Source organism: Tribolium madens, unplaced genomic scaffold (assembly GCF_015345945.1).
Source record: "Tribolium madens isolate multiple individuals breed KSU strain unplaced genomic scaffold, Tmad_KSU_1.1 Scaffold_91;HRSCAF=231;Tcas5.2_LG7, whole genome shotgun sequence".
Lineage (NCBI taxonomy): Eukaryota > Metazoa > Arthropoda > Insecta > Coleoptera > Tenebrionidae > Tribolium > Tribolium madens.
In genome coordinates this window covers 16,441,999-16,456,623 of record NW_025401063.1, presented here as the reverse complement: position 1 = coordinate 16,456,623, position 14,625 = coordinate 16,441,999, and the positions used below count along the sequence as shown (strand labels likewise).

At 30.7% G+C, this 14,625-nt stretch overlaps 1 protein-coding gene and 1 long non-coding RNA gene across 3 annotated transcripts in view; one reads left to right on the top strand and one right to left on the bottom strand.

Annotated features, from left to right (window-relative positions):
* Positions 1–14,625, top strand: part of LOC123012157 — a 20,873-nt gene that overhangs the window by 2,051 nt on the left and 4,197 nt on the right. Inside the window, exons 4-9 of the mRNA XM_044409982.1 lie at positions 12–589; positions 6,077–6,215; positions 10,863–11,191; positions 11,312–12,142; positions 12,196–12,334; positions 12,390–12,559. Of these exons, the coding sequence (XP_044265917.1) occupies positions 12–589; positions 6,077–6,215; positions 10,863–11,191; positions 11,312–12,142; positions 12,196–12,334; positions 12,390–12,559 (2,186 nt within the window). The remainder of the gene's footprint in view (positions 1–11; positions 590–6,076; positions 6,216–10,862; positions 11,192–11,311; positions 12,143–12,195; positions 12,335–12,389; positions 12,560–14,625) is intronic.
* Positions 1–14,625, bottom strand: part of LOC123012163 — a 61,730-nt gene that overhangs the window by 43,746 nt on the left and 3,359 nt on the right. The gene's annotated exons all lie outside the window — the stretch shown is intronic.

The following is a 14,625-nucleotide window of genomic DNA, read 5'->3' as shown; positions in this document are numbered from 1 at the left end:
CCCAGTAATAGTTACGATAGACCGAGACCACCTAGTAGTAGTTATGACAGACCTGATCCGCCTAGTAGTAATAATTATGATAGACCAAAACCTCCAAGTAGCAATTATGACAGACCACCTAATCCTCTTCCTACCGGAAATTACGATAGACCGAAGCCTCCTACTTATGACAGACCAAACCCACCCAGTGGCAACTACGACAGACCTAGGCCTCCTAGTGATAGCTATGTTAGACCAGAGCCGCCTAGTAGCAACCATGATCGACCAAACCCGCCTAGCAGCAACTACGACATACCTAGACCACCTAGTGATAGTTATGTTAAGCCAGAGAGGCCTAATAGTAATTATGACAGACCCTATAAACCGACAAATGAATATTTATTTGACAAAACAATCGACAGACACGATACACAACCAGAGAAACCTGATAACTATCAAAAACCTGGAACTGTTAAACCTTCTGATGGTTACGATAATTCCATCAAAGAAAATCCTAAACCGAAAGAACCCCATTCAAAACCAATCGTAACACACGCGATCGGCTCCCATGGAGAATCGATTACTTCGATAATCACCGAATTAGATGAAGGTGAGTCTGTGTTTTATTTTCCATGAAAATTACAGTTATTTTTTTGTTTTACAAACTATGCTTACATCACTAGATAAAGATCTAAACTGAGCTACTGGCTGAAGGTTACCAAAGGCTACAACAATGGTCACTTATTGTTGTTTACATGCATAACTAATTACACGTAGCTCGTAGATCATTTTTGACGACTGAACCAAATAAAAGACTTATAACAGGCAATACAATTACATTTTGCAACCACCGTGTAATTTATGTCAGACCAAAAAAAATCAAAATTTTGACGCATTTTCTCAAAAGTTGTAATTTACGTGAGATAACATCACTACAAGGTCGTTTTAAGACAGTCACTAAACAAATTGACCAATTATTCAGGTGTCTGAGATCAGTTTCCTTGAGTTCTGACAGATTCTTCGTTTTACTCAATTTTTATGGCGGTAAACAGGATACTCGCTTTCTGTCTACAAGGTGCTTGGCAAAAAACCAATAAAACAGATTTTGCGTTACTCATCCTCTTGCAAAAACAACTTCTGTATTATGTAATGTCGAGAGTCTAAATTACGAATACCTGCACGCCATAAATAATTTATACTTAGTCAAAAATCACTGAAAACTGTTATTTTTAGAGTCTGTTGTTTTAGAGTCTCACAAGGAAGTATAAAAAATTCTTCAAGCCAACCATTAAATAAATAATGAGAAAAAAAACAGTTTCGGATTTGTAAATCCGCAAAAAATGTAATAATCGTAATGTAATGTAATTATTACAGTTATTTATTACTATGTTGATTTAAATCGAAAAAAACTCGTGGATGAAACAATAGGGATTATGCATGCATTTTTATTCATCGCCATAATCACCTATGTTATTTTTTTAACGACTACCTCACTAAATTTAATTATTTCATTAAATTAATGTTTAAAATGATATTGCTCTATACAACTGAGAAAAACAGTTAACCAAACTTCATTAAAAATTAAGAGTGATATTCCACAAGGTAGGAATTCTATTTTATTTTAAATGCAAATAGTACAAAAACCAAAAAAATTGAAAACACCTATGTCATAAGACTTATTTTTAACACATCATTCCGTAATTAGTAAAGTGAAAAAGAAGTCAATCAACTTTAAACATTTATGTACTCTTTTTCATAATAATGTGCATCAAGTAGGTTGTAGAAGTCTAAATGCATCTTTAATTTAAAGGCCGATTCACACAAAAAGTGTCATTAATGTTGTTCAGAACAAATTTATTCATATCAATAATGACATTTTTTTTATTTTATATTAATTACGTTATTATTTTATATTAATTTTTTGTTACCTCAAAAGTGGGGTTGGAGTTGGAGACCAAATACTTTGGTCGTCACTTTTCTGACACTTTAATGTAATTCAAGCTTTAACGTTAAAAGAAATGACAATTTCAAATTAATGACAGCTATTATATTTTCCTATCAAAAATATGTATTTACATACAACTCGTCAACTATGATTGACAGTAGCTAAAAATAAGGCTATTTTTATAACAGTCCTAAAGCATGATTTACAATTTAATGTCACTTAAGTGACATTGACGACCAAAGTATTTCGTCTTCAACTGTACACCTACAGGATGCGCTAGAACTTGTGCCCCAGAGAAAAATGCCATATAAGGTAAGATACCAGGAACATGGAAAAAATTAAAAAAAAAATTGATTTATAAAAATTTCGAAGTTATGAGAGTTTAAAGTTTGCACTTTGACTCTATTTATTTCTGTTGGAAAAATAATTTTCCAAGTTTTTTTGCTATAAGCTATTAGAAGAGGAAACCAATGAGAAAGCTGTATCCTAAATTGCAACTCTGTTCAATGTTATTTGTGGCTTTTATTGGCAAAATTTTTGTCCCTTTACTAAATAATTGTAAAAAACATATACAAACTCATCAGTATCACTAAATAGACATAAAAAAATGTCAAATGACAAAAAAATAAATGTCAAAATTTTTTGACAGATAGAATTTTTTAAACATTTTTTCCATGTTCCTGGTATCTTACCTTACTTGAAATTTTTCTCTGGGGCGCGAGTTCTGGCGCACCCTGTATTTATTTGAGAAAATAATTTTTTGGGAAGATTGAGGTTGGGATTGTTTGAATTTAGTGGAATTTTCGCATGGTTGCCACCTTAAAATGATGCTTATCAACGCCTATTTCGATTCACATTACTATGAAAACGATTATAATTAGGCAAAAAGTTCTGTATAAAAATGATAATAATCGTCAGTCAAGTCATAATTTCAATGTTATGAAATTTTAGAAAAAATCCGCTAATAAAGCACCCAATTTGCTGTAAGCTTGCTGGTAAAATTATTGCAATTATTTACATCACCATTGTTGATTTCTAATTTTAAAAATAATGGAATTCCTTATATAAAGTTATTATCATGCTCTCCTGCTACATAAATTAACAACTTAATTTCTGCCATGATTCATATAAATTTATTCAACAATCATAATTATGGAAAAATTTATGTATCTCACGGATTGATCACGAAATAAATGCAATTTCTTTGATGGTATGACTACAATGTGCATCAATTTTGACGTCACCACTCACTCACTGAATTTATTCACCAAGTTGATAATACTTTCAATTGTGGTGCTACAATAAGGTATTATCAACAATGGTGTACAATATACGAGAGAGTAAAAAATCAATGGTCCATAAAACCCATGGGTGGGCGCCTAAAAACTCTTATTTCCGGATTCCCACACAAGAATATCGATGCACTACCTCTCCCACTACACGAAAGAGGGGCACCAGAACAAAAACCACTCATTCACAAATCGCAAAATGGGTATCCTTGGATAGAATGCATATATTCACACAGATCTTACTACAAAATCCCAGTAGTTGTTGTTTGTTGCTTAAAGTTAACGTTTTCGGTTTGTTTTTGAAAACCAACACCGGTGTTGTTATATTGAGAGAAGAAGGGAATTTTCGCAATTTCTGTTTTGTATGTTAATTTCTTATGTATATCGCACCTTGGGAACAAGAAGGTTCTATTGAGACATGGTCAAATTAAAATTACATTCTTAATTGTCTTAATAATAAATCTTAAAGTTATGTTAATTAAATAGTGTTAAATAACACCGAATGCTTGCATAATGACAGATCTATCAACGTCGGGGTTTTAGTTGTGATCGACGGGTTTGTACTAGAAAATGAAAGTGTTCAACCAGTCTGTGATATTTTTTGCTATACTTTATGTTTCCACTTCTATCAGCAGCACCATTATTATCGTCGAAGACGCCAAAGGTAATTTTTTTGAACTCTTACTTAAATTAATTCTCAAAGTTCAAATATTCGAAAATTCTTAATTTTCATGATTTTAAAATATGAACAGATAAATAAATACAAATTACGAACTAAAGTCTGTTTTTTTTTAAATGGAAAGGCCAAACAGACTTAACGTTGGCACCACTGGTAATTCATTCATGGTAATTTTAATATAGGAATTTGGCAGTTCCGGTTTTTTGAATTAATTTGAAAACAATGTCATTAAAGGTCAATATAAAAAATCGTCTAAGAAAATTTAGAGACGAAACACCAAAAAAGGAACAAATTTGGTACCGCTAACAGTTTTTAGAAATTTGGAAACGAATATGTCGCAAACAGGAAGTTAGAAAAAGGGCCCGTTAAAATGTAGTTGCAATTTTTAGCAAAAAATTGATAAGAATACAAAATAAACATGAATGAGAAAGAATTTCGGAAAAAACGTAATTAAATTAGTGTCTTGTGCATCGTTTTTGAAGACAGAATTGAAAAAGTAACAATTTTGAAACTAAAGCTGAAAAAGGATTTATAAAATTCATCAACTTTGAGCTCATTTCAATAAATTACACAAAATTTATTGCCAATTATTATAATACCTGTATGTACAGTTACGGAATTAAAATTTCGGACAGTATTTTTCTGTCACTTCAAAAAGTTCACTGTAAACTACCTTTTACCGTCATGACTGACATTTGACAATTAAACTTGTCTGTCAGTGAGGATATTTTTTAAGTCAAAATGACATAAACATGACAAGAGTAAAAAATGAGGTTATTAATGTAAAGGTTGTTTTAGAGTTTACATTATGAAAATGACAATACTGCCCGAAATTTTAATTCCACAACTGTACATCCTTTTTCAAAGTTTTTGTAGCAAGAACCTCATTTTTGTCCACAACATTGTACTTACTTGCAGTGTGTTTCTATCAAAATTATTAGCACAGAATTGTGTCTTTAGACCTAACGTATTTAATTATAGCGCTTTCAAAGAGCAAACAGGCACACAAGATTCATAAAAGTCAAAATTTTGACAACATCTCAATTTAAAAACACAACCATAATTTTTTAACAAAATTTCTAAGGACAAAAACAAAGAGCAAATAAAATTTGGGGCTATGGAGACAAGCTGCTACCAATTTTTTCACCAAAATTTTGACTTGGTAATTTCCATTTAAAGAAAAAATAGACTACATAAAACTTTTCTATAAACAGATTAAATTAACAATAACATAAGAAAATGATAAATTTGTCAAATAATGTCAAATAGTTTGTTCATTCAATTGCAATTTTAAAATTAAAATCGGTATTAAGGAGTTTGTTTATGTCAAAAAACACCCAAAAGATTCAATCTATTCAATTCCAGTTTTAAGAGTAAAAATCGGTATTTCATTTATTTTATTCTCAAGAGAATAGAGTATTCGACTATTAGTCAAAAATAAGGTAATATAAAGTGTCACTTTATTGTCTGTTGGGAAAAAAGGACATAATTTTACCACAAAAGTTTCAAGTATTTTGTAATGTTTGTTCAAATCGACTTTCCCAATTTAGTTAGTAGTTGGAAACAACCATAATTTTTTAACAAAATTTCTAGGGACAAAAACAAAGAGGAAATAAAATAAAAACAGACTTTAGAAGTCTTGAAAATTAAACCAAGTGCAATATTTTTGCTGAAGTGACTAAGACTTCTTGAAACCAATTTGCATAAATTTGAATATTAATTAAAGGATGTATGTGTCATATCGCTCATATCTTAATTGCGTGCGTACGTTGAAAAAGCGGTGCAGAAAATTTCGCTGAAAAAATTGCAAAACTCATGTACTACACCAAAGTTACATTAGCATACAAACAGTTCATCCAGTTCCTAACCTTAGCTTTATGTAAATCTATTCTTTTTTCGAATCAGTTCGACCTAAACATTTCCGGCTTGATCTCAAACACAACAAAGTTACAATAAACACCATACACATAAAATAATAATCATAATAAAACTTACACTGCAATTTTCCGTTTCAAAATAAGATAAACATCAATTTCTATTTTATTTCTTAACGATTCCATTGTTTGTTTCAAATTAGTTATCCGCTGAAGGTAAAAATTTCAAAACCTACCCATCCACGATTCTGTTACGACCTTAAAGGTTAAGAAATTTTCTACAATTCAAAAAAAAACCGATTTTTTTCAGCATGCTTCAGGAGAGTGTTGGCCGGAAAACGCGTAACTCGTGCACTCGTTAAACGCGCGTTATTTTGCGAAAGAGTCGAAGATTGTCAACGGGAATGTGCAGATGAAAAGCGGTTCCCTTGCGAAGGATTTAACTACAGGTACGTAAATTTCTAACACCGACAGATTTACTCTTTACTGCACGCCACTGAATTGTAAATTCCCACAAAAATAATAACTAACGACACCTCGAGTGTAATTTATACGAAAAATTGTGCAATTATTACTTCGTTTAAACTAAAATTGTGTGGTCTTTAAATCGTTGAAAAATGACAAAACGATTTTAGAAGATGATTAGCCTCATCCTATTAACCTTGCACGTAAAAAATGAGCTATTAAAAGATCTACGGTCCATGAAAATGTAAGAAATTCAGCCTTCAGGGTACAATAGTTAAGAAATGCAACTAACTGAAAAAGCAGCACTTTAAAAGTTATTTAAGAACAATAAAATTTTGTTGTTTTACATTAAAGGCACCAAATTATTGCGAAATAAGAAACACCTTGGACTCAATTGAAGTTATTTTCTGATAAGTCAAAGAATTGCGAATATCACAGGCGAAATAACCAAAATGATAAATTAAGACTATTTCTTTAATAAAGGGAAATTCAAAACTCACAGAATCATTGTAGGATGATAACCACTACCAAATTTTTATATTATTATTATTAACCGTCATCTTATAAAAATGTTAAAAAATAAAATAATCACGGGTTTGGGTAAAAAATAAAAGAATGTTTTTTATATTCTATGAATTCTAGAAAAAAATCTCTACATTATTAATTTGCTGATGGTCAGTTTTTTTCATGCATTCCAAGTTGTAAAGTCACCAAACTTTTATACTTGCACTCCTAATAACTTTGAGAACAAATCTTAATGAGTAGGTATAATTTTGTAAATTAATTTACTTATAATTACAGAGAATGAATTAAAATTTCTGGATAAAAAATAATCCGATTTATTATATATTTATTACTATTACTTTACAATGTAAAAAGTCAAATTAATCACTAATTAAAATTTAATTGCAATTAATAGTTTTGTAATAATTTTAACTACTTATACGGATAATTATTAGATTATTTTTAAAGATTTTTTGCTGTTATTAAAGACTCGATTTTTCGATGATTTTTATAAAAACAAATGATAATGAATTCTTGTCAATCCTGTAGAAAAAAATGCTAGTTTTCTATTCAAAAAATCAATTTTGAACGATAGCTTTTGTTATTACATAGGAAACAAAAAAATGTGTATAATTGGAAGTGTGTTTATGTTTATAATAAAAAATAAGATTCTGTATATGTAATGAATTGGTAGCACAATTCTGGATCACTTTAAAAATTATTTTCTGTTACTTTATTAAAAAAACAAATAAAAAATTGTTTTTTTTTAAATACAGCTGTAGTCGTTGATAGTGGACACTAGAGTCACATGTCTGAGGTAAATAAATTATATTATACAGTGTGTCCCCAAATAGGTGAAACGATTCTTGTAAAAGATAAAAAAATTCTCGAATTAAAATCTCATTTTTTGGCTTCAGTTTTGCTTGGTTAAAGACCGATTTCTAACATAATTTTAATTAAAAAAAATCAAGCTGTTTGGAATAAATATGTAGGCCTCTATAGCAAATTATCGGCTAAGTATAATTTTTCATTTTCTTTTGTTTACAAATTTTTATTTACAATTTTTTACAATCAATAAAATCTTTTGTAAATTTTGTAAATTTTTTTTATCCATAATAAAAGAAATGTTAAAAATAAAATCCTTCGATTTGTGAATAATAAACAAAAAAATTCAAAATCATTTTAGAGATTATGAAATTTGGTAAAGGAGCTTGAAAATTATTAAATTTAGGTATAGAGAATGTTAATACAGATCAATGCAGAATTAAATTCTCTTCTATTTAGTAAAATAAAAATTGGGGTATTTCATTTGGAAAAATTGAGTTATGCGTATTTGAATTATTACAAAAGTAACCTTAAAATTTTGTAGTTTGTTATTTTTTTTTCAAAGTTTGAAAATAGCTGAAGAAAGATCTAAACTTTCTCTTTCAAACGCCAAACGAATTCAAAATTTTAAAAAATGGCAGAGTTACCGATTTTTAAAGTGGAAGGTGCAGATCCAAAATTTTTTTAAAAACTCCAAATATTTCAAAAACGGCTAAGAGAAAGCTGATAAAAACTCCCTTAAAATAACCCGATTAATCCAAAAACGCTGTAAAAAATATACCTTTCCATTTAAAATAAGAAAGTTGAGACCGACTTCCGGTATAACCAGAATTGCCGCCATCTTTAAAATATTTTTTTTAGCAGAACTTAATGGATTATGGTTATGTACCAATTTTCAAATAAATATGATTATTCGAACTCCCAATACTTTTAATGTGGGGTTTAAACGGAACATGCTGTGTAGTAATTTACAAAGTAATTTAAAATAGAGTTATTTTAGAGGGATTGTTTGGAATCTGACAAAAATGTCACATTATAAACCAACAATAATTAAATTTCAACGTTCTTTAAAAACCCTTTACGGTTTTACCAGAATAATTTTAAAAGTTCATTATTTTCACTCAGTGGAAAGAAAATTTAATTTTTCTCTTGATTTTGAGCTTGTAATAACTAATAACACTATAGTCTACAAACAATACGACCTTTAATCGAATTATTATTTTTATGTTAACTTACCTTTAATTAAACAAAAATAATTGTTAAATTTTTCTATCACGTCACACTTTTTTTGTTACAGACGATAATTTTCCTGCTTCTGCACAAATGCCTCCGATTTAAAATTTATTTAAATTTAAATTGTTGCTGAATTATTGCAAAATTATTACTATATGGGTCTAAATAGGTCTTAAAAACATTTCACTCGCATTTGGACTTTTTTTCTACAATTTAGGATGAATGACATACAAGTAGAGCGTTTTCTTCAAGATCTGAAGCGTTTAGGGATGAAAATGTTAGTAAATTACTGTTGGATTGTTATAAAGAAAACTGATCTAAAAAGTATAATAAAACCGAGTAAAATAACTCACTTTTAATATGTTTTTTGTCGGTATTTGTATTTTTGTTAATTACATATTTCTTAAACGTAACGAGGTGGACTTTTTTAAATAGTTTTTTTTTAACTCAGTGCCTCAAAATCTATAAGAAATTTAAGGTTTAAAAATCGTGTAAACTAGTGTATTTTTTCTCTGCGTTTTAAATCCCACATTAGTGTTTCATTTTTTTGAGAACGATGTCGTTTTGACAGATGAGTTAAAGCAGGTTAAATAACAAAATTGTTTGTAAAAAAAAACATAATTTTAAGAAATGGCAAGTCAAAAAAACAGCTTCTAAAAAAACAGTCATTTTTATTTAACAAAAACAATCATCATTCAATTAATTAATTAATTTTCAAAGTGACATCGTTGTCAAAAAAATAAAATAGCCAATGTGATGAGACTTGAAAAGCAAAGAAAAAAGTATTTCCTTTGCTTTTTTGGCGTACAATCAAAGTAAAAATTTGTTTTCTTTTGACTGGCTATTATTACCTACAGTTTACAGTTTTGAAATCTATCATCTGTAATTTTTGTAGTTTCGTTTAAAAAAACAAAGCTAATGTGTTCATTTTTTCAACAACAGTATAGGTCATTTCAGCTCAAAACTCTTCTTAAAAAAAGCATTTTTCTACAATTCTACAACATATCTTATCTTTACAGCAACAGCAAACTGATTTTTAAAATTCGTCCAACTAGAAACATAAAATTAAAGAAAAATAAAAAAAGTGCTGTGAACGTATATGAAGAGCAATAATTTGGTGTAAAATGTCATAGCCCTTTATTATTTTTTTTTATTGTTCGATTAAGCTTCAAATAACTCAAGCCTATAACTGAGATGCGCTAACAACACCTTTGGATTCCTATAGGAGGGAAAAATATTTACTGATATAACATTAGTTTTAAATTTCTTCAACGTAAGTTTTATGTAATGAGGAAGTCTAAAATTATTCAAATATTCCCCATATGCAAATGTTTTCCAATTAGTATAAAACGTATAGATTTAACTTAATACAGGATGCACCAGAACTCGCGCCCCAGAGAAAATTTTCAAGTAAGGTAAGATTTGAAATGATTGACATTTATTTTTTGACATTTGACATTTTTTTATATCTATTTAAGGATACTGATGATCTTGTATGTTTTTTTACAATTATTTAGTAAAGGGATAAAAATTTTGGCAATAAAAGCGAGAAATAACATTCAACAGAGTTAAAATTTAGGATACAGCTTCCTTGTTTCCTCTTTTAGTAGCCTATAGCAAAAAAACTTATAATTATTTTTCCAACAGAAATAAATAGTCAAAGTGCAAACTTTAAACCCTCATAACGTCGAAATTTTTATAGATAAAATTTTTTTAACATTTTTTCCATGTTCCTGGTATCTTACCCTATATGGCATTTTTCTCTGGGGCGCGAGTTCTGGCGCACCCTGTATAAAGCTGCTGTTGGATGCATCAGAACAAATCAAAACTTGCATTCAACTTTATCGGAACCGATATTTGAATATAAACAAAACATCAACACTGACCTAAAAACACTGCAAGGCCAAATCAACACCAAGACCATCACAAAATAACCGTATCAAGTTACATCATCATTGCGCTTTTGTGCACCCAAATAGCGGAAACCCATTAGAATGCGTTGTTAATATGATGTCACTTTCGTACATCCTTACAATTTATTTAATTACTCCAACAAAAAACGATTTTAGATTGGATCCATCAGGCCGTGGAAAAGGCGAATGCGAACTTCTCGAAATCCCTTTAACGCATTTAGACATTGGGAGAGATTTATACCCCGACCCTGATTACGATTACTACGAACGAGACAGAAACGCCGCTAGTGCAAATTGTAAAGGTGGTTACTATAACCAGTACGGTAACGACGGTTACTATAACCGACGACACGATCAAAGACCGTACGATTGGTGGGACGACGACAGAAACCGGTACGGTAACAGAAGACCACGACCCGATTTCGGTTACAACCGACCCAATTATGATTTTGATGGTTACAGGCCAAATGGTAACAGACGGGGAGGTAAATATGATAGTGATAATGTAATTTGGGACGTATTGTGTCTCCGCTTTGCTTAAGTCTTATGTATTTCTTTAGTTTAGTAAAAAGTGACAAAGGAAAAAATTGTTTTATTTTTTACAGACTTTGCCCATCATCATTCACACCATTCCGACACACACAATTATCATTTTGAGCACTATGATCATGGTCTTCCACCATATGATTACAAATCATATGAGCCATATTTACCTCCTAATAGAAGGCCGCCGTATGACGAGGACAGACATTACAACAAACATTACATCGACAGAGATAGAGAGAGGAATTATTGGGGTATCACTAAACCAACATGGGGTTCATACGGAACGAGTTATAACCCCCACGAATTCGACAGAAGAAATTATTACCTGCCCCCACAAATTGGGGGTTCGAAAGATTGGGGCCAATATGGGGGTAGTTACGGTAATGGTGGTTTAAACTTACAATACAACGGTTATGGACACAGTCAAAGTTTCGACTTTTGGGGTCTAAACAAATACGAGGAGAAATTCCACAATTATGGGGAATTACCCCCGAGCAAACCACCAAATGGGGGAAGTTATCCTCCTCTGAAACCTCCAAGTAACGTAGGTGAAAGTTACGTGCCAGTATTACCACCAAAACGACCAAACGGTGGAAGTTACCTACCAGAAAATCCGCCAAGTTATTTACCAGTGTTACCACCTAAACCCCCCAGTGATGAAAGTTACTTTCCCGTAACACCCCCAAATAGGGGAAGTTATTTGCCGGAAATACCCTCCAAACCGCTAAATGGGGGTAGTTACTTACCGGAAGCGCCCGGAAGATACCCGGAACGTCCAATAAATACCGGAAGTTATTTACCGTTACCGGGTAAACACGATAACGATTTTTACAATTCAATCCTTCCGGCTGAACCCAGGTATCCGTATCATTACGATTTTCTCAAGGACGGTAAGTTTGAGGAGTTTTTTTAGAGGGAGCGAAATCGAATACAATTTTTGTAGAGTGCTCTTTGAGAACTGCGGCAGGTTTTAGGTTGCAAAAAGGCATAGTTAAAAAGTTTTATGCTGTTCCGAATATTTATGAATGCGAACTTTTGTGTTTCAAGGAGAAAGAATTTCCTTGTGCATCGTATGCCTACAGGTAAAAAAACTAATGTATAAATTATTGTACAATAAACTGTTTGGAATATTTTTAGATATACGGTTTCGTTGACTTCACCCACAGATAATTGTTATTTAAGTAATCGCAATTATAAAGAACTTGATTATTACACGGATTTGGAACCCGACAGAGATTTTGATGTTTATACAATGAATAATATGAAGAAATGTGACCAACCTGTAATTCGTGGAAAAGACCATAGTGGTATTGTATACGACTTTATTTAATTAAAATAATTATTTATTTAAAATATATTTATTGAAGACAAGGGTAATGTAATAAATAATAATTGTAATTAAAGTAATAAAAATAATTACTTCTGAAAAACATTTAAATTGAATTTTATTCAAATTTTTGTAAAATACAAGGTGTTCCGTTTTTATTGTTACACATTTAAACAGGTGAGAGAATATTCAATTTTAAGACAAAAGTTTCCTATAAACAATTATCAAAAAATGTTACGGAAGCGAGCTACACCCCTTGAAAGAGATGCGTTTTTAATGGGGTTTTCCACTATTGCAGAATAGATAAAATTACAAAAGTTGGTACAGCTGATAACACCTGAACAAATTCAAAGATCAAAATTTTTAATTACGGGTGTCTTAAACGGTGAAACAAATTTATTTTTATCCTCTTTATGACAAATTGTAAACTGATTTTGCTCAAAAACGGTAAGTTATATCAAAAAACGCAAGAGACCTCTTTTTTTGTAAAAAACTATGAAATTTAGAATTTTGTGGCTGAAAGTGGCACGAACCAATACCCAAAATAGTTAGGGTACTTTTACCTTAAACCCCCCCAGTTTAGGACGTCCCTGAGTAAAAATTTCGACATTTTATCTTTGAATTCTTTTGGGCGTATAAAGGTTATCAGTTGTACCAAATTTGGAAATTTTATCTACAATGGTTGCTGAAATATTTTAAGAAATCCATTAAAAGATGCACTCGTTTCAGGGGATGTAGCTCCCTTATTAAATATTTTTCGATACATGTTTATAGGAAACTTTTATCTTAAAATTGAATATCCTATCACCTGCTTAAATTTGTAACAATAAAAACGGAACACCCTGTATAATCCATTTCATTGAAATTGGCATAACAGTAGTCCATGATTGTGTAAACTGCGCTTTAAATGTGAAAAAGGATTTCCAATTAAGAAACTAAATTTATCACTAAAAAAGTGTGGTTAAGATAGTTAATATTTTATTTTTAAAAAACCTTCTTTCAGAGGTTTTCAGAGAGAGTTTTTTCCATAAAAAGTTTAACACCCTGTTTTATCCCTTTATAGGTGTAGTTTTAACACCAAAAACATACGTTATTTGCTTTGGAGAAAATAATTTGGTTTTATTCAAATTGGTCCTGAGTGATTTACGTAGCAGGTATTGTGAGTTCTACTTGGGGGACGAATTTTGACACTTTTCGATAGTATGAGTTTTACACGAGGAGAGAGCGGGTGTCCTAACGACAATGTCTAAAAAATTATAGAATTATTTATTCCATTAACCTAGAATGCCTAAAATAGGAACAACAAAAAGAAATTGATTATGTTTTTAAACATACCTTAGCGTGTACTCTAAATCTAGGGTTCTGAAGAAAACTACTTTTAATTATAATTTGAAAAAATAGTAGAAAACGAATACAAATATCAGTCATGTCAGTTCCATTACCATGTAGGTTTTAAGTAATGAAAGAAAAACAAAAACCCCATCTACCTTTAGACCAGGGACATGCGCAGGGCTACAAACTTAAATATGAAATTTCATAGCCAACCATTATGCCAATTTCAATGAAATCTACTATAATATTTTGGCAACAAATTGAAGAACACTATCAAAACTTACTTCCATCCATCCTCACTCGCCCGGAGCGCGTCAATTATTAACAACTTTAAGTCAATTTTGTCTTATTAGGCCTTGAACACATTTTTTTTAATTATCAACATTCAATTGGTAGGTTTATTGCAGTCACAATTTTGAAAACCTTGCAACAAATTTAAAATTGTCAAATGTCAAAAGGGCAGGTGTGGCAACATAAGACAATTTCACATTTAAGTAACTAGATTATAATATTTTTGAAATCAAGTTTTTAATGTTCTTCCTTTCAAAGTTAACTTCATTATTAATTATCACATTTAATCATCGCTATTAAAAATTCCTTGGGACAAACTTTAAAAATTAAATACGAAACACTTTTTGAAGTTTGTTAAAATTATAATAAATTACAGGATGAACCAGGGGCGGATCCAGGAATTAATTTGGGGGGGGGGGGGGG